This window comes from Amphiura filiformis, chromosome 18 (genome assembly GCF_039555335.1).
Source record: "Amphiura filiformis chromosome 18, Afil_fr2py, whole genome shotgun sequence".
Lineage (NCBI taxonomy): Eukaryota > Metazoa > Echinodermata > Ophiuroidea > Amphilepidida > Amphiuridae > Amphiura > Amphiura filiformis.
The window spans coordinates 50,007,818-50,027,731 of NC_092645.1; the positions used below are offsets into that span (position 1 = coordinate 50,007,818).

General features: G+C 37.0%; 1 protein-coding gene across 2 annotated transcripts in view; it reads left to right on the top strand.

Moving 5' to 3' along the window:
- LOC140138769 (nuclear receptor subfamily 5 group A member 2-like) overlaps positions 1–19,914 on the top strand; it is a 33,991-nt gene continuing 14,077 nt past the window's right edge. The window contains exons 1-3 of one of the 2 annotated variants that reach the window (XM_072160533.1): positions 1–291; positions 8,595–8,870; positions 15,490–16,106. In XM_072160533.1, coding sequence (XP_072016634.1) covers positions 177–291; positions 8,595–8,870; positions 15,490–16,106 — 1,008 coding nt within the window. In that variant the 5' untranslated portion in view covers positions 1–176. Of the gene's footprint in view, positions 292–1,537; positions 1,940–8,594; positions 8,871–15,489; positions 16,107–19,914 lie in introns of those variants that run through there. The other variant, XM_072160534.1, reaches the window with a different exon arrangement.

Below are 19,914 nucleotides of genomic sequence, written 5' to 3' on the forward strand. Positions count from 1 at the left end.
TAGTGAATTTGACAGTCTTGATGTAGGAAGCACCATTCAGTGTCATGTCATACCAATTGCATGTATGTCATCATAGCATCAATAGCTATAGCTAGTCACAACTTCTCTGAGATAACTTTTTGACAGCTCCGGGACTTCTTCATCACATTTCTATTTTACTGTGGATTATATTTTATATGTACGGACCAACAGCCAACATGCCTATGCTTCCCGATCAACCTGTAGATTACCTCTTCCCGACGCATCCAGCGTTGGATGATTATGCTGATATGCCATTTGATTCCTACAGAAGTGAGTTTTTAATTTAAACTATCATTCCATGTTCATGTGTTGTCATGTTTTGTTTTGTCACGGTGTTACGACCACTTTCGTTGGTGTCAGAAGTGGGATTTGATGTTGTGTAAACTGTTGCGCGCTTGTGTTGTCTTGTCCAAACATCATCATCTAATTTTTGTTTATAGTTCAATATTTATTTAATTTACCCCTATCGTTTATAATTTGTTTAATTACAACGTACTTGTACAATGTACAATTTCGGTATGTACGTGACAGGAAAACGATAATCAATTGTCCAATTTACTGCCAAAAAGTTACCCGACGATGATATCAGTTACGCTAGTTATGATGAACACGATGAAGGGACTTTTTATACATTTTTCAATTGTCGCCATATCTTTATAATAATAGGAAAGTACTACCACTACTAAGAAATTACCTAACGTTTCTGACATCATATGGATATGGAGTTATCATAATTTCACCCATCCATGGTTATTATGGCCATACGCTAATTTACAGATCTCTAAACCATTTTGCGTACCGTCTCGTAAGCTCTCGTATATCCATATGATCCAACTGATATCAGATTCAGATCATATGTCCATTTCAAAATTCGGGTCACATTTTCATAATTAAATTCAAAACGAAGGGTGAATATGCTTTTCTAGTTTTCTAGACGTAAACAAGTTAAGCATACCTAGCATAAAATATGGACATGCTCAATATGAACCTCCCACTTTTGCCCATGTGCGAGTTGTTTACTTAATTTTTAATAACGCGCAGCAAAAGTTTAATGAAAACTTCGAATATTTCTCGCATGGAAAACGGTATTTATGTGGTTGCCACAACAATAATGTTTCTAGAAAAAAAAATCACCTCAAAATCATCATGCATTTGCTTACTATTTTGCCCACGCTGTAAAATTTGAGAGTGTACCAGCTGATTGCTTGCGAAATACACCGGTTAGTATCAATGAATTATGTAAACTTTGCTGTCACATGTGCGCTATAATTTATGAAGTTCAACCTTTGACCTTGCTCTATTCTTACTGCGCATGCAACTTATCAATTCTTCATCTATGATACATACAACCTTAATCGCTCCCAGGTTCCCAAATTGATAACGATAGACCGATTCAGCCAATCAGAATCTCGCATCTACAAGGTTAGGCTCGCAGCAGCGAAGTCGTAAGCAGGGGTATTTACTTCATGCATATGTAGTAGCGTTCAGCACATGCGCACTGCGTCTTAATCTCTCACGTTCAACTGAATAACATTAACATTACCGTAAGCTCGAGTGCCGTAGCGCTGGGTATGTGTTATGCCCGCGGCCGGCCCCTCGTAAGTTCAGTACATGTGTACGTTGTCTATCGCATCTTCCGCACAGAATATTGTATGTATGGCTAAATCTTAACGCACCTTGATATGCAGTCTCGGATTATTCTACAGTCCAAACACACATGATATACCCTTTAGTAATTTTGGGAGGCGTACGTTGATGCTTGTTGGGGAAAATAGGTGGTTTTATAGCGGACAGGCAATCGTGTAAACTGTCGCAATGGCTAGCGAAACTGTAGTGGTGCCAATAGTGGTGGAGAGGCCGGAGGAACCTGGAAACGCACCAAACGCTAACGGGATCGGGATGCCCTTAGAGGGTCAAGGTCAGTTACAGACAATTGTATATTACTCTCCGCACTTCGATCGAACACATTAACATGTGGATGCTGCATTCGAAATGATCTCGGTGTCTGTTAGCTGCAACGCGAACTGTATGGACGTTATATATCGTCTACCATGCATCAGCATAGTGGTAGTCATGTACATGTGTAGCTATATATAACGTGCATGCAAGCGTGCTATGTTGTTGTGTCCACTCCGCATAAACATGGCGCAGCTAGCTATAATAGAAAAGTTGGGCGGGTACGTCAGGTTTCCCGCTTTGCTGAATGCATACGTAGCACCGGATTAGATTGTATGTGATGGGTTTTCCATGCAAAAGAGAAGCTGAAATATGGTGTCATTTGCAATAATTTACAACGCAAATACGGTTTTGCTCCACCGTGCAGTATGTCCCTGCGCATTTACACCGTATATTTATACTTAGATTCCAAAAACAAAATGTCAGACCAGAAAATAGTGTGGTACTAATATGTTAATGCTTAATGTGCAATTCAGCGAGTTTCTATTCCCTTTAACTATGATCTTTTCTTCTATTGTTGCTGCGCGTATTAAAAGGCAAAGGGCATAATGGTATACACATGATACGGATTTAAGGGGTGTGGTGGTCGTAGTGGTACATTGTAGTTGCTTCAAATTATACCCATGATGTATCGTTGCAACCTGTATAGATTTGAAAAGGAGCTACGTTTAACATTTGGTTTATACTATTTTAAGCACATTATTTGCAAGTTTAGTTATTTCTAGAGTTTCTGTTCAGTTCCAAGTTAAACTGCATGGACCGCACACTCAACAACATCGGGGATACTTGTTAAAAACGATTATTTTAGATCTAGCTAGAGGTCAGAGGTTACATGTCTCTGGGGACGTTACGAGATACCAACATAGCAGTACAACACGTGTGATCTTTGACACCCAGTAATACTGGCATCACGAAATATAAACCAGCAACTTGAACATGAATCAAACACCAGCTGGAACAATAGTAGTACATTCTAGCAAAAATATACTACTAGTATAGCGTTTATATCAATCATGGTTGTTGCATGTTGTATCTTGATTATTTTAGGGAGACCTTTTAATTTTAAGTTTTGTATTTTTCCATATATATCATGTCAAAGAAAACGGCCTAAAATACACATGTAGAAACTTTGGATAAGGTAATTTGTGTTCATTGTTGCCATCACTCAGCGTATGCAAATTAATTTATTCATACACATGTAAAACTTTACCAAGTAAACAATCCATTCAAAATGCTTTGAAACTTTAACTTGTCTTTAGATGCAACAATCCATTCAAAATGCTTTGAAACTTTAACTTGTCTAGGTGCAATAATCTTGTGAGGCGCTTGCTGATTTTGGTGAACATTTTAATATTAATTCGTTCGTTTGTCGATAACGTTTGGGGTTTGGAAGTTATATCAGGCAACCATATCTGGCATTAACACCTTCATATGTTCCATCTCAAGTCAGCAGGCACAACAGATCCGTGACCATTTCCCTTTAAAAAAAACCTGACCGGATATGGAAAGGAGATAGAGAGTCGCAAACCCTCTTCCTCCCGGGTTCCTCAATCAGTATACCAACTGAACTTGGTAAACCAACTACAACAAACTTACTCCTTAGGAAGGAAAACAAAGTTCCTTAATCTGTATACATACCAACTTGAATGAACTCAGTAACCATCTACATGTACAACACCCTTACTTCTTAGGAAGGAAAACATTCCTCCTAATTAAAAATTTCAAGATTCTGAGATTTGTTCTTGACCTAAAAAATCTAGTGCCTAAAAGGACTACCACTACCACTACACCATACATGTAGATAAAGTAGTACCAGCATATCGCCATAACAAATAATAGTTGTTTGCGCTCTTATATTGTCTAGACTTAAACAATTAATTTGCCCTGTTACATAACGCAGACAATTAGTTTCACCATGATTACGTCCAGGGTGTATTTTTTTTAATACCAGAGAAGAATCAGAATCAGAGAAGATGTCATTGTAATACACTGTACGTTTTCCTTGTGATTTTGATCATCAATCGCACCCGATTATATGATCCCAAGAAGTATCTGAACATATTTTTCTGTACCCGTAGCCCTATGCTGACTTTATCCAAAGTTAGCCATGCATACATCATATAAGACCACTATATTGACATGCAGATGAGGCGCTAGACGGCCTATTGACACTGTATACATAACAATGTTATGTATTATCACCGAGAGAATCACTTCAAGAGTACGACGCTATTGTTACTTTAGATCGGTCCCAGGAACTGCTATTGATTATTTCTGTCTGCGCTAAATATAATTATAATAAGCACTATTTTGCTCATGCACATGTGGAAGATAGCGATACTGAGTATTTTGTTAATACTTTGAAAGTACTATTAAATGTAATGCTATTAAGCTGCCCCACCCTCTCAACTACCCGTCCACCAAAACGTTATCCCACCTGGGCTAGCAGAGAAGATCAAGCGATATCCCACCTCTGCCACCACTGTACCAAATTCATCCCAAACCACCCTGCTTTTAAATGTAGACCAGGGACAGTGTAGACTACCAGACTATTCCTACAGCTACATCCTGCATCCTGTGCTGTATTGTAATGAACAAATCTCATTCCTGTAGCATTCAGCTTAGGGACGCACCATTAGATATTATCGGGGGGGCTAGGGAGTTTGGGTCAGGCAGAAATTTTTTTTTTTGGCCGCCGAAGGCGGGGAAATTTTTTTTTTTCGCTGGCTTTGGAGGCAAATTTTTTTTTCTCGCCGCCTTTGGCGGCGAAGTTGTATTTTTTCAATTTTAATGTATACCTTTATACAGAGCTGGGTAGGGAAAATTTTTTTTTTTTGCTCATCAATGAGGCAAAATTTTTTTTTTTTACTCATCAGTGAGGCAAAATTTTTTTTTTTTACTCATCAGTGAGGCAAAACTTTTTTTTTTTCAAAAAACTCCCTAGCCCCCCCGATAATATCTAATGGTGCGTCCCTTAACTGCATGTCTGCAAGGTCCATAGGCTTAGGAACCGGGGGTCTTGGGGGACTCGGCCCCCTCAATAATTTTGGTGCGAGACTGGAATAACTTTCAGCCCCCCAATGATCCTAGGTGAACTTAAAAAATGTGATAAAATAGAGGGAAAATGGGTCTTTGTGACCTATATATATTTCAAGTTTCAGCCTCCCCCCCCCCTTCTTCCTAAGCATATGACTAGGTCTTCTTCAGGCAAGGGAAAGTGGATCTCAATACCACCAATGCATGAAACTTTTAAAACCTTGAAAATAAAACGAAAAAAAATACGAATTGACCAAACCACACTTTTATCTGAAACGCAAAAATAAAATACATTTTTTGTGTGCACCACCTGATCCCACCGTTTTGCCACCAGAGATCTCATCTTGCCCCACCTCAGCTCAAAACAACATCAACACCATCCAGTGAACCAAAAGTACAAAACACCCTTTTGTAAATGACGCAACAATCCTACATTTCACCAAATGTACCGGATAGATAAAAGAAGTGAGAGTCGAGTAAATCCGGTGTGGTACTTCCTCGACATCCCCCGAATTTTTACACTCCCTACACACCTTTGGACCACACGTTTGGACACTCCCGGATCCCCCGAATGTTTTGTACACTCCTAAAACCACACCCCAGATATGTTGAGGTCAATTGTTGGGCTAGACTGGTGAACGGGTTTTTACGAACCATGCCTCTGGGACTGAGACTGTTTTGACCCATATAATTGTAATTAGTACTACTAGTCGTAGTACTCTCATCGCGAAGGCAGATTACCGTTTTCCTATGAACGTCGTTGATGAGAATGACCCATATATTTCGCCAACCTGAGTGATGCGTGGGTTGCGCAGTTTCTGTAATGTCATTGTACTTTTCTTGCAAGCAGCTTACATGTATTTTTGTATCTCATTTATCAATGTTTATTGCCCAGTCAGAAAACATTAAGGAATTGAATGCTTAGCAATACAATAATGACAAATATTAACCAAGACAAAATAGAGAAATAATATTTTTGTCAAGAGTTATTTAGAAAAGGAATATACATATTCATACATTTTTGTATATTTTATGGTACACGTATAAATCAGTAAAATAACTAAAATCGGTAAAATAACCTATTTCATAATTAATGTAACCATAGTTACGATATCATCAGTATTAAAAGCATCAAATTGGACGAAATATAAGTTTTTATTATTATTAGTGTTGTTATTATTATTATCATTATTAAATTTGTATTAATTATTTTTGTTACGAACCTTTTATAAAATAAATATGGTCCTACTCGGATAAAATAGAGCCCATAAATGGAATTGTTGTACTGAAAGCAAAGCTAAGACTAGAGGTCCATGTATAGAATTATAGTAGTATTATAATTTCTTGAATCTGTATAAATGACCACAATTTATCTTTTTATTTGCATAAAATCATAAACATTAAGGGTAGACGAGGTATTGTTGGTCGAAGCAACCTAAAATCGATTTTCATTATCTAGATCAATATATTATTGAAAAATAACACCTTGATGTTTTGCAAAAGTTCATTCTACAAATCGTATACTCTGCAAACTTGCTTAATTTATTGTTTTTAATGAGTTATGTACGTTTTACAAAAGTGTTGTTGTTTCAGCCCTCTTTACAACATAACTCAAGAACCGCAGCACCTATAAAAGTATATCTGTGATATTTAAATTCTTCTGCACAATCGCTATGAATTGAGCAATGCAGTTTTTGCCAAAGCTCACTACCATTCGTATGATGCTGTGAACTACCAAATCACAACAGTTTAAAATAATTAATAACCTTAAGTTTGCAGGGCCCTAGACTCTCAGTGGCATGCCACGTGCGTGCAATAGGGTTAGGGCATAGGGCAAACCGCAAGTTTACTTATGTCTAGAATATTCTTGATTATGATTAATGACGCAATAAAATGATATTATATATAGAAATTGTTCTAATCTCATAAAATCATAAACATCAATATAGATAAAAGTCCCTAGATTCCAAGTTATCATATAGAGCCACGTGTGTTTAGGGTTAGGGCATAGGGCATGTGTATTCAAACAACCACTATTGGCATTTTGTAATCAACTTGCCAACTTTGACATTACCAACATTATCATCGACTAATCGAATGACTAAACCGTGTATCTCGCATGTTGCAAAAATGAGTCACAATTATTTTTGATCGTATAATATGTATGTGCATTCCCTTTATTTGTTTACCAAAAATAGTCAAGTATTTTATAATCATTGAATATTTTTATGATTTCTGAAACAAAAGGGTATGTGCATCATTTTACCTGTGCTGCAATTCTACCAATGTACACGCAATCCCATTGCTAATGGATTCCAAGTTCAAATAAATAAATGATCATCGAATGTCTTTCTGACATATATAATTCCAGATCTCTATGATATTTAGGGTGTCTTTTAGAATACTTGAGACCATTTTTTAAACAATTTGTGTAAAATCTATGCTTGCATTGAATATTATATTATAAACTTCTGTCATTTAATTTTTTGATCATTGTGATTATGCAACTGACAAGATTATGCCGTACATATGATTTTGAATCATCATTTTCAATTAATTGTGTTATGACCACTGAAGTGGGGACTTTCTTTTTGTGAGACGTTTACTAGGTGTATAAATCACAATTTACTGAAACTTGCCTTTTCTGTTCGTAGTTTAGTACTCATTCATTCATATCGAACATTTGGCATGAATTTGTAGCGCACTAGTGGCGTGCCTACTAGTACAACTCAAGTAATATATAGCTATATATATATCATGAATAAATGGAAGATTTCCTTTTACAAATGGGGAACTGTCATTTTGGCACATCACGGCAGTGTTGACATTTTCTATGGGTGTACACTGTGCCTGTTCTCTTAAATTGTAAATTTATGTGTATACTGCAAAATCGAGAGTGTCTATCAAACTATACTGGATTGCGTCTGGTGTAATTGTCTTATCCGAGGGCTGGAAATATGTTCCAGTTCCCTTCGACATATGTATCAGGATTCTCCACCATTTCTTATGCATTTCTTTATCCAAAAAGCATAATTTCCCTCCAGATTACCAAATTTCCCGGGAATGAGATTCCTGAATTCCCCATTTTTTCCAGGCCTGGTGATGTCGTAACTTCATACCCCATTTCAAGATCATTCTTATCATGGGTTTAATACTACTCGATCCGGAGCATCATTGGTCCAAAAAAAAACCCACTAAGAGTCGTTATAAACCCTAACCCTTCAATCTAACCCTAACCTATAACTTAAACGCTAATCATAACCCTAAACCTGTTGACCCTAAAACCATGAATATAACCCTGTATGACTCCATAGTCTTGATTCTTGAACCTAGACGTTCTGTAACCTTTTCTCAGGCTTGATCAATTCTGATGTCAACCACTTGAATGTGCATTCTTGCAGAGAACATTGAACATTACGTTTCACTGGAAGTTCATGCAGTAGTGCCACATCGATGCATCGGAATATCTGATTTTAACCGGTGTTTCGATTTGTCATGTTAAATTGATCAATACTGTCGATATGACCAAATGTTACCTTTCTTTAAATAAGTTAAAAATGTCTTATTATTTCTTCTTGCAGACCCAGCATTACGAATGGATTTTAATCCTTTCGAACAAACCGAATTGAAACCCGAATTCGACGAGCAGTGTCCTGTGTGCGGCGACAAAGTCTCCGGATATCATTACGGTCTTCTAACGTGCGAGTCGTGCAAGGGGTTCTTCAAACGCACCGTACAGAACAAGAAAGTTTACACATGTATTGAGAATAGGAATTGTTTGATTGACAAGACACAAAGAAAACGATGTCCGTATTGTCGCTTCCAAAAGTGCCTCAAAGTCGGCATGAAACTAGAAGGTAAGAAATAGAATTTGTCAAGTCTCATTCCCAGTGATATACCTATAGCTCCATTTAATATAAGTTGGCGAATACAAAACTACCCCAGGAATTCTCACCTATTGATGACAATTTGACAAATATGCAAATCTGTAGCACAAAGTTACTTCAAACTGCTTATAGCATAGCTACATGTATGCTTAAGTTACATCATCTTTTGTACAATACGTATACAAAAGGCTGTATTGTATTGTATTCACAGAAAAGTTGATACGCTTCCCCGATGGGAATTCATGCCAGTACGACATCGGCATCACAGTACCGGCGCAGCCGGTCTCTATGTGAGTGGGCGAGATTTCGTGAGACGTGTATACGACTTCAGCAGGACTGAATGAAGTCAGAGACACATTTGACGAAAGCTCGACCGTGCGCACAGGGACCGGCTGCAGCGGTACTGTGACAACCGACGATGTACTCCAGAAATACTATACTTCGACGAGAGCAGGACAATGTAAATGAACTACCGTAAAACCTCGTCTACAAGCATATAGTGTGCTTCTGATGAAAGCTACATTAATCCAGTCGCCATTATGGAGTTTGAGCAAATAAATTACGGATCCAAGCATATACAAACAAGTATTATTTTAAGACCGATCTATTGTATTGATATATTAACGCTTGCTTCGAATTAATTAAGCTTTTATAAAAAAAACCACTATATATGCTTGTAGACGGGGTTTTACGGTATTTCATAAACATTTATAATTATAATAAAGTAGACTCTAAATAACTGAATTCACATGCAAAACTTGATTATTATTGTCAAACACGTGGGCCCTATGATACGAACCGATGCTACAAGCATGGCTCTTCGTGTACAGGTTATATCCCAATAGTCATCATCATGTTTATTTGACTTGAGTAATGAAAGGGAAGCCATGACCTCGTGCATAGGTATTTTAAGGTCACACTCTATATTCAGAAAGGTCACCGACCTCGTAATATTTATAAATCGAAGTCTGTGATTCTTCAATACGATTTAATGCTGTATGGCCTTCACTTCGATGCTGCGTATGACCTAATGAGTATACAAGGTTTAGCACTTAACGTAAGGGCACTTAGAAGCATGATAATTTGTATGCATCATTGTGGAGGAATCGCTAGGGAATTTCCCCGAACAAATTTTGAAGACTCTTTTCTTCACTCGCGTACTTTTCCTTCATTCAGTATACATTATAGAGCGGTATGTTATTGTTATTTTCCTATCTCACCATTGCGAGGTTGTTTTTGTGTACGTGCGTTTGTTTGTTGTTTTTTCCAGAACAATTAGGCCCTTTACAATTTATTTTTTTAAAGGCACGAGGTAGCTTCAAATTAGTAATTATTTATTATTATTTTCTTTATTTTGAAACTGAATCAACGGTACATTTTGGCACCGCAGATTTTATTATATTGCAATTATGGTTGATTTTATACATTGACAATTATGCATGGGGTGTTATTTGTTTGCCCAGTATCATAGTTATAAGATGATCGAAGTAAGAAAGTATCAAGTTAATAATAATATAATTAAGATGTCATTTAACAGAAAAATCAAATGATTAAATATTTTCCAATTCAAGGCGGGAGGGAAACAGAAAAGTCAACTGTGAAGGGCTATATGTATTGAAATTTATTTCAATGTCTGGCGAACATTTCAACTGCAAGAAATACGAATTTGCTTTTATGTGAATGACACGCTTTGAAGTTCCTTCAGCACATAGTCCCTGCAGTAAATTCCATATTGGATGTTCAATATTATGTAACTAACTATTTAACGCTTAGTTAGATTTCCCAAAAAAGAATTTTCAATACAACGTTGTCACTGTTTATCCTTCGCGGTGTTTCAACATAATCCATAGTCCAATGTTTGGTAAGTCGAAGCCCATGTTTCTCAATGTAGATCTATATAATTATGCGTGTGAGCAAACATTTCAACTGCCAAATTTGGCATGCTACGTATGTACCAAGGGTCTTATCAGACATGTCTGTACGTTCTATTGTAAACCTCATGCTATACATGAATACTATTATACTCCATAGCACATGAATTCAACTCTTACAGACGGTGTTTTTCCACCGGTTGGATTCGCCTCTTCAGTGCTCACGAGACTTTCTTCCCATCTTCCCAGCATGCATCATTTTACATTCCAGTGCATAAAGCGGGCTGTATACGCTGGCGAAGTTACGTAATAATCGGATTAACTACCATAGCAATAGGTACAAACAATTTTTGATTATATCGCGCTGCACTACTACGTTCATGCGGCACCTCTGCATTGAACCATAGATGTCAAAGAAATGCTAATCACTTGCACCTGTAAGATTAGTCTCTTTGAAAAGAGCGGTATTGTATTCAATCTATTATATGATTGAAGACAGGTGATGAGTGCAACATGCTTGTAGTGCAGCGCGATATATTCAAAATTGTTTGTACCTATTGCTATGGAAGTTAATCCGATTAATTACGTTAAACTTCGCCAGCATATACTTCTTATATTTCCACGTAGAACATATGATGTAACATGGCTTCGTTATTTAATCTATTCACATTCTTCTTCCAGATGTGTTGTATGTGTTTTTAAACATAATTTAGGCTAGATAAAACTTTTAAAAAATGTGTTTTTCAAATCTCCGCTCTACTAACGAATTTTTGATGACATGAAATCGATATGTTTCTCCAGATGTACAAGACATTCAGCATCAAATATTTGTTAGAAGATAAAAAAATTAATTGAAAGATATTGAATAACTTAACTTGTTGAGTGAATATTTGATGTAGGCCTATTTATGTGGCCCTACAAAGTTAACATTAAATATTGAAGTAATAGAAAAAAGCGCAGTGGTTTATAGTGCGCTATACAGGCACAACCATAGACCATTGAAACATATCCACAAGCCTCCGCACACTTTACTCTAGTTTGAAACAAATGACTTGGTTGATGATATAAGCAAGCTTGGTATAGGCCTAATTATTAACTGTGACCCCCCAGAAAAGCGAAATGAGTAATAATCAAAAATGCTAATCTTCAGCAAACAGACAAACTAAAATACAACTACAAATCTTCAAATTTTGGACTTATTACTGCATGTTTGAATGTTATTGCTCCATATAAGTATTTGAATGTATAGGCCTACACGATTTGTCGTCATTAGATGTTTAGTATTATTTCCAAAATATTATTTGTATCCTTTGACCATCGCATCATTTATAAATAGTTAACGACAGTATAAAGCCCAAAATAAGTTGAAACTGCCATATTCTGATGGAGATGCCAAAAACTAATTAATTCACCACATTTTGCATCAATTGCCGATCTATGCTTTATACACTAGGATCCGCACAACATGCTCATCTATCATGGGCACAGTTCTTAAACCCCAATACATTAAATGACCTTTAAAAATGTGGGTACCAAAACTCATACTCTGCAACTTGAGATCAAATTTTGCACTATGAATATGTAATTGAGGTTATTGGACTATGCCATTGGAATGAGGCTATTGTGGTCCATAGTGATATAATGACCTGTAGTGAATGCTTTCTCGTTAGAGGTAGTCTAGACATTACGTAAGACATGATCATTCGTAGCATGCATGCAGGTCATGCGTCCTTAGGGGATACACTAGTAATACCAAAAGCCATATCCCAAATCTCAGATCCTAGAAAAATCATACAAAACATGAATACGTCCTTTTAGGGACATATAACCAATAGCCATGTCCCACATCACCACATGATCACAGATCCTGAAAAAATCATACAAAACATGCATTGCGAATGATAATTTTTGTTGCATGCTGTTGTCTATATGGTTGAAGCATGTACATGTAGGGCTTGCTTGATAGCTTTCGTTTTAACGCTGTCATCGATGTCGTGTCTTTCTTGTAGGCCTATGTATGAATGCACATTAATTACTGTCAAGTTTACGAAATGCTCTAGAAATTTGGGAACTTACGAATTTTCTTAACTTATTCTCCTAGTTTAGGCATAGACATCGACAGTAGTCTATGGTTTAGGTTAATCTCGTGGCCCTTTTGAATTTGTGCCAAAAAAAATCACAAATGCCAAAATAAAAGAACCAGCTAAGATCTAAATTACACGATGAATGACCCCTTAAAAATTCAGATTATTTAAAAACCAAAAACTAAGGAGACGTTTGCTCGTAATATTACTAATACTATTAGAGGCTTAATAAACATCTAAACATGCAAACTGTTTTCAATTAGGGACGCACCATTAGATTCTCAGGGGGGCATGGGAGTTTGGGTCAGGCAGAATTTTTTTTTTTCGCCGCCGAAGGCGGCGGAATTTTTTTTTTTTCGCCTCCAAGAGCACCAAATTTTTTTTTTCAGCCGCCTTCGGCGGCGAAGTTATTTTTTTTCAATTTTAATGTACATTTTAATACAAAGTTGGGTGGGTGAAATTTTTTTTTTTTTTCATCAGTGAGGCAAAATTTTTTTTTTTTTTTTTTCTCACTAGTGGGCAAAGTTTTTTTTTTTTTTCTCACTAGTGGGCAAAGTTTTTTTTTCAAAAACTCCCATGCCCCCCCTGAAATCTAATGGTGCGCCCCTTAGAAGAGGGACCATTTATAGATTTGACATTGTCAAAAATTAAAGTTATTTAAGTTTGAAATTTCTTAAGTAGCAAGGCTGTTGAATATTTGTTGGATGCTTCCCCGAATGCAGAAATGCATTATATTTAGAAAGTTTGGTATAGGGGCCTATAACCATCAATCACATACGCACATTTGAGAATTGATTATACAATGTACGGTATGTATAGGTTTTAAAAATGGCGTCGGATCTGTTGAATAAAGCCCCAATCTGAAATGGATGAATAAATCACAAATCGGTGATCTTTTGAAATCCGACTGATACGATCCATCAAAACCTGAAGTGTTTGTCATTCTTGGGGTCAATTGTGTATTGGTCATCTCTGCTCCAGTGGTCAGTCAAATGGTCAAACTCGGGAGATATCGCAGCCATTAACAACTGACCCTTCAATCTTATCAGGAACTTGTGGTCATCCTGTCTTGATATTCTGACCAAATGACCACAACAAATATTGCAAAATGAATCAAATTGAAAAGGCGAAATGCGTAAAAATTATTTGAATAGGGTGTTGAAAATGTATTAGTTACATGGTAGAGGTCACTGCACAAGTGTATTGTTGATGTAGAGTTGCATTTGAATTTGATAATAGCGAGTTTTAAATCTACTATCAATGACTATTCATCGTGGGAATTTGCATCGGTCACTGAGTGGAACATTAATACAATGGGCAGGGCTCCGGGAATATTTCTGACCTCCAAGAAAAAAAGACCTGTTATCGGGAAAACGATTGTCAACGCCCACTTTCAAAAGTGAGATTAAAAATTTATCAATGCATGCGTCTTTAATCTTGAAAAGATTGTTGTTCAAGTTCACGGGTGGGGTGTTTATTGAGGATATGCAATCAGATGTACTAAAAGTATCTCTGGTATTCTTGGCCAGAAAATTAATTAACGTTAATTGTTACGTAATATTGGACATCGAGTTGTACCGCATACCTATATAAACAACATACAAGAAAACCCATGCAGTACCTACATGTATCACAAATTCTAGACTCGAATCTATGCATGTATTTAATATTTTTGTTTTGTTGTTCCTCACCCTATTTTATTCTTGAGTTGTAATTAACACAATTTAAGTCTGGGATCAGCACAAAATAGTCTATATAAGTTAACTATAGTCGCTGTCTAATACACAATAAGACATACAGTTTATAGCATTGGGCGCAATTGCATAAGAGACAATCGTAAAAATTAAATCACTGGGAATTACAAGCGAATTGCAGACTTACACCTGTGTCACGCAGTATGTGTTCCAGAAACTGTAATCAATAACATGGATGTCCAATTCCGTTCTATTCTCCATTGGACAGTATCCCAATGCATGTTGATTTAAACCTCAAAATACGTCACACATATGAAAATGGCGGACAAAAATTGGTTTTTTTTACTAATGTTTTGTTTTTTAAAAATACTTTTTCATGAGAGCAAAAAACACAACTTATTTAGCCAATGTTAACGTGGGGTTTCAGCAGAAATATTTTCCAAACAGTGAATAAAAAACGTAGCCTTTTGGTACTATGTAGTGCAGCAGTAATCACTATGGACCACAATAGCCTCATCTCAATGGCATAGTCCAATAACCTCAATTAAACAATCATAGTGCAAAAGTTGACCTCAAGTTGCAGAATATGAGTTCGTGTACCCAAATTTTCAAAGGTCATTCAATGAATGTGCAACTGTATTGTGGTTAAAGAACTGTGCCCTGATAGATGAGCATGTTGTGGATCCTAGTGAATGGAAAGAAAGTGCAAATGTTCGTCATTTTTGGGCATTGACAAATTTACGAGGTAAACATCAATCTCTTACACAAGAACTACACGCTTGATTGCGTGTGTAACGTGAAGAGATTTAAAATCAAGATGCATTTTGGGATATAGACAAATGCAGAATGTACATGTCATGTTCCGATGTTGTGTTCAATGTGTTGTGTGGTACAATAAAAGAGACATTAAAATCTATTTATTTATCTGTTGTTATTGCAGCCGTAAGACCCGATAGAATGCGAGGAGGAAGGAACAAATTTGGTCCAATGTACAAAAGAGACAGAGCACTCAAACAACAACAGAGAAACAGGTTGATCGCTAATGTAAGAGCGGTATCTGCTCCAGGAAGCCCTGACATCTCCATGGCTATCATCAAGAACATTCAAGTGGCAGCATCAAAGAGTGCGCCATTATACCCTCCCCCAGCAGTGGTGATTCGTGATCCACGTGATCCACACTTAAACATACCACAGCCAGGTCTTCAGCATCATCATAATGGGTACGGTCATCATCATCAACCACCACACCAAATGCTCCCAATAAACTACACAACAAGTCCCCCTCCTGTACCTACGTCCAGTCCGCCCCCGTCATCAAGTGCTAGTCCATTAGCTGTCAAATCCGAGCCTGATCAGACCCCAAAACTGATTATCGAACTTATGAGAAGTGAACCCGATCAGGGGCAACTCCAAGCCAAAATCACGTCATATTTGCAGACTCAGTTAGGCATGACAGCACCGGGTGATTTCTTTAGTATGGTGTGCAAGTTGGCTGACCAAACACTTTTTGCCTTCGTAGATTGGGCCAGGAATAGTTTATTCTTCAAAGAACTCAAGGTAAGTTGCTAGTTCGATTCCAGATTTGCCGATAGTGATTCTGTACTGTGATACAATCTTTAGATTTTGAAACCCAATGTACAGGTTACAGTCTGGAAGCTTGGATGTGCCATCAAGAACACATGCTGCTTCTTTGACACTCCTGGGCGTCCACATTATCTTCGGATGTTGTCAGCACACTCGGTTCCTAAGTGGAATTGTCATAACAATTTTCGGACTCAATATCACAAACAGCATGAGAACTATACATGCCGATTGGCCAAAAAGAAGTTTTCATTATCAATTGGACCAATCAGCAACGTTGTTAGAATAATTTCACCACACAAAAAATTGGGGTGAATTATTTGCATAGCTCCATTCTGATTGGTGATTAAAGTGAAGATATCATGTAATTGACCAATCAGAGGCAATGTTTGATCGGCAGGTAGTGCCCAGGGGTTCAACTCTTTTTTGGTCATCCCTCCATTAATTGCGTTTGTTTCGATTTATATGATAAATTTATATGGTAAATAAAACTGAAACTGAACTCATAAAAAGCACATTAATCCGATATATATATATATGCACCCCCAAATCATCACATAATTTATGGATTGGTCACGGTATCGGTAATGTAATGATAATTCAACATTATTGGTTTTGGCGAAATAGTTTAATTCAGAAAGTTTTGGGTCTGGCAAAGTGCTCCAGAACCTACCTGAAATGTCCAGAAGACATAATTGTACATAATGGCCACAACGAAGCCATTGCACTTGCGCTGCTGTGAGTCATGTGGGAATAGGTGCAAAGTGGCACATAATTAAAAATTCTAGAAATAGTAATTATTTTCTTCCAATGCTGTGTGGTACATTGTACATAAAGGAAACGAGGCTTTAATATTATGGATTTGATTTATACATATCTACAGCTGCTGTGCCATCTAATTTCACAAAAGATAACGTTTTTACCTCACAAGCTTGTCTAAAAATATGCAAAGCAGTTTGCACCATATTGCATTAAATGACAATTAAATCAAAGATATATAGATAGATATATAGAATCTGTATAGTGCAACATTTTAGTATACTATATACCTGTAAAATACATCTATAGGCGTAATTGTCTAATTAATGAGATTTCTCGTGGACAATCAGGGATATTAAAAAGCTAACCTTTTGACCGTGGTTGCTGCTGCTGCTTACAAAAAGCAATAATTGCCTGATCTAAAGGATAATTTAATGGCAGAATTAACGTATTTCCTGAATTTTTATCGGCTTAAAAAGTACATTCAGAATAATGCTCATTTATACTTAGGGGTAAAGTGAAGACCATGTTAACGAACATCGATGGACTGAAATAATCTCATCAAAAAGTTGATGTGGTTGTGAGAACATTAGCCGTATGGGGAAACATGCTCGCTAATATTTCACTGACCATAGCATCCATCTCCCCCTCCCCTCCTCATCTTAAGAAGGCTTAATTGGCAAGGACCTGTAATTATCTGTTGTTGCAACGCCAATAATGAAGACATGAGCGCAAGAAGACCGTAAGTCCACTTGGCCCCTCAACATGTATACACCCAAGTTGCGTATAGTTTGGTAATGTTTTATACATGTTCAGGGGCCAAAACAAATCTTTCACAACCTTTCATGATGTTTTCACCCTGGACCATGTATTAAATATTATAAAACCCTAAGAAACTATACGTAACAACGTTAGTGTATACATGCTGAGGGGCCAAGTGGACTTACGGTCTTTTGGCGCTCAGGTCTTCAATTGTGTTGTTTATTACTTCTGATGACGTGGTACAAACAAGATGAGTGCTACTTTACAATGCTAAGCACTCGCTTACTAAATGTTGATCAAAATAGCCATCCAATTCGCAAAGATTTCTCTATGGTCCTTACACAGCACAATAGAGGTCATTTTCGATGTTCGATTTCTAGAAGGGACAGGAGAGGATTTCTAATATGAAAATCCCGGGGATGAAAATGCGAGATAATCCGTCGTTTTCTTTTTTTTAAAATCCCCATAAAAATCAATGTTCTTTGATTTACTCCACACATCTCGGACACTACGGTGTACCATAATGGTAAAGGTGGTTTTACGACATTTATTCGATTTCTTTTAAGGCATGAAAGGGGCGTGGTAGATACATCACAAAAGAACTGCCCGATTTTGAATGATTGTGGAAACCACTCATTTAATTCACAGTAGTGCGTGAATCATCAATCTAGTACATTGTATTAAATATACAGGTTTGTTGTAAGCATTTTGTATTCTTAAATCCGTTTGAGTAATTTCTATTCTTTTCTCAGCCAAAAAATGACCCCTTAGATCGCTGCTTAGAATTGGAAGGTATTAAATCAAGTCAAGCGATGCTAAATTTGAGAATTTTTCTTGAGGTTTGGAAAGGGTAGATTTAGACATGTACTCAATACGAAGACATGCATATAGGCAGCTGGGCATGGTGATGGTCCCAATCCGTCGAGATGTTGTGTTCGATCATTGGATGATGGGGTGCGAGTTACATGTTGGCGAGTTTGAGTGGGGAGGAGTTTTGTGATACACTATTAATTACTATAGTAATTTGATGATGTGGCTTATACTTGTATACTTTTAGATGTTGATTTCAAATGAATTATTAAATGGATACTACATGTATATAAATGCAAAATATGCAGTGGTTGACATTTGTTAGGACATTTGTACAGTAGGTTGCTAAGGACAGAGGAAAGCGTTCAGTTGAAAACGAAGCAATTTAACATTAAACTTGTTTCTTGTTTGAAATGACTACACTGTCATCAATCTGTCATGCAGTTTCAGACTGTCATAATGTAAAAACGGTCGCTCTATGCAGAGACACGCTTGGGTCCTGATCGGACCAGGCTCAAACATGCTCAAGTCAGGCTACAAGAAGCCTATGTTGCAGGTCTATTTGTACTTTAATTTATAATAAACTGGAGAGGTAGGGCCTAATAGTAATACGATTTGGGACAATACAATTTACCACCAGCGACCCGATGAAGACCTTCATGTTCTGACACAAGATGGACTGACACTTTCAGTAAATCGTTCAGGTGCAACTCCACAATTTTGTACTCATGACCCAAAACAACCTGCGTTCAATCCGCAAGCTCCGCTATGGCGCCTTATTGTGTCAAATACGCCTGGTTGCACACATTTTCTCTAACCACCCCAGCACGCAAAGCTTTCGCCATAGATTTCTCTCTCTTGTATACTACAATAAAGCGTTGCCAACGTGATCACATAGCACCTTTTTGGGCTACTTTTAATCCATATTTTCACTGAGGGGGCTCTTGTTACCCCCTGCAGAAAGCGATAGTAAATACATTATTTATAATCGCTGCTGCATCAGTATGATCAGCAGAGGGTATACATTCAAGGCCCCTCTCCCCAAAACGACATAATAAAACAAATAAAAAGTGAAAAGGTAAACAAAATCATCTCAAGTGATAAATAAATGGCAACACTGGTTTATGCACAACATATCTGAATGAACGCAGACATAACATACTATGGTCTGATGCCGTATTGAGTTCTGTGCAGAGAAGCGAATGCTAACAACATAGGGATAATATTTTAACCCTCACAGACACAACGTTCAGTCACATATATAAATTCAGAAAATCGTTTAAAAAATAGGAAATTTTTGAAATGTCATGATTGTATTGAAATTATATATGAAATTTTATGATTTGTGCAAACGTACAAAGGTATACTGTGTTGTCGTAAATGGGTATACATGTATATAAGCAGATGTTCTGATGTTATAGTATAACTATAAGCTTGCATGATAAATCTGAAT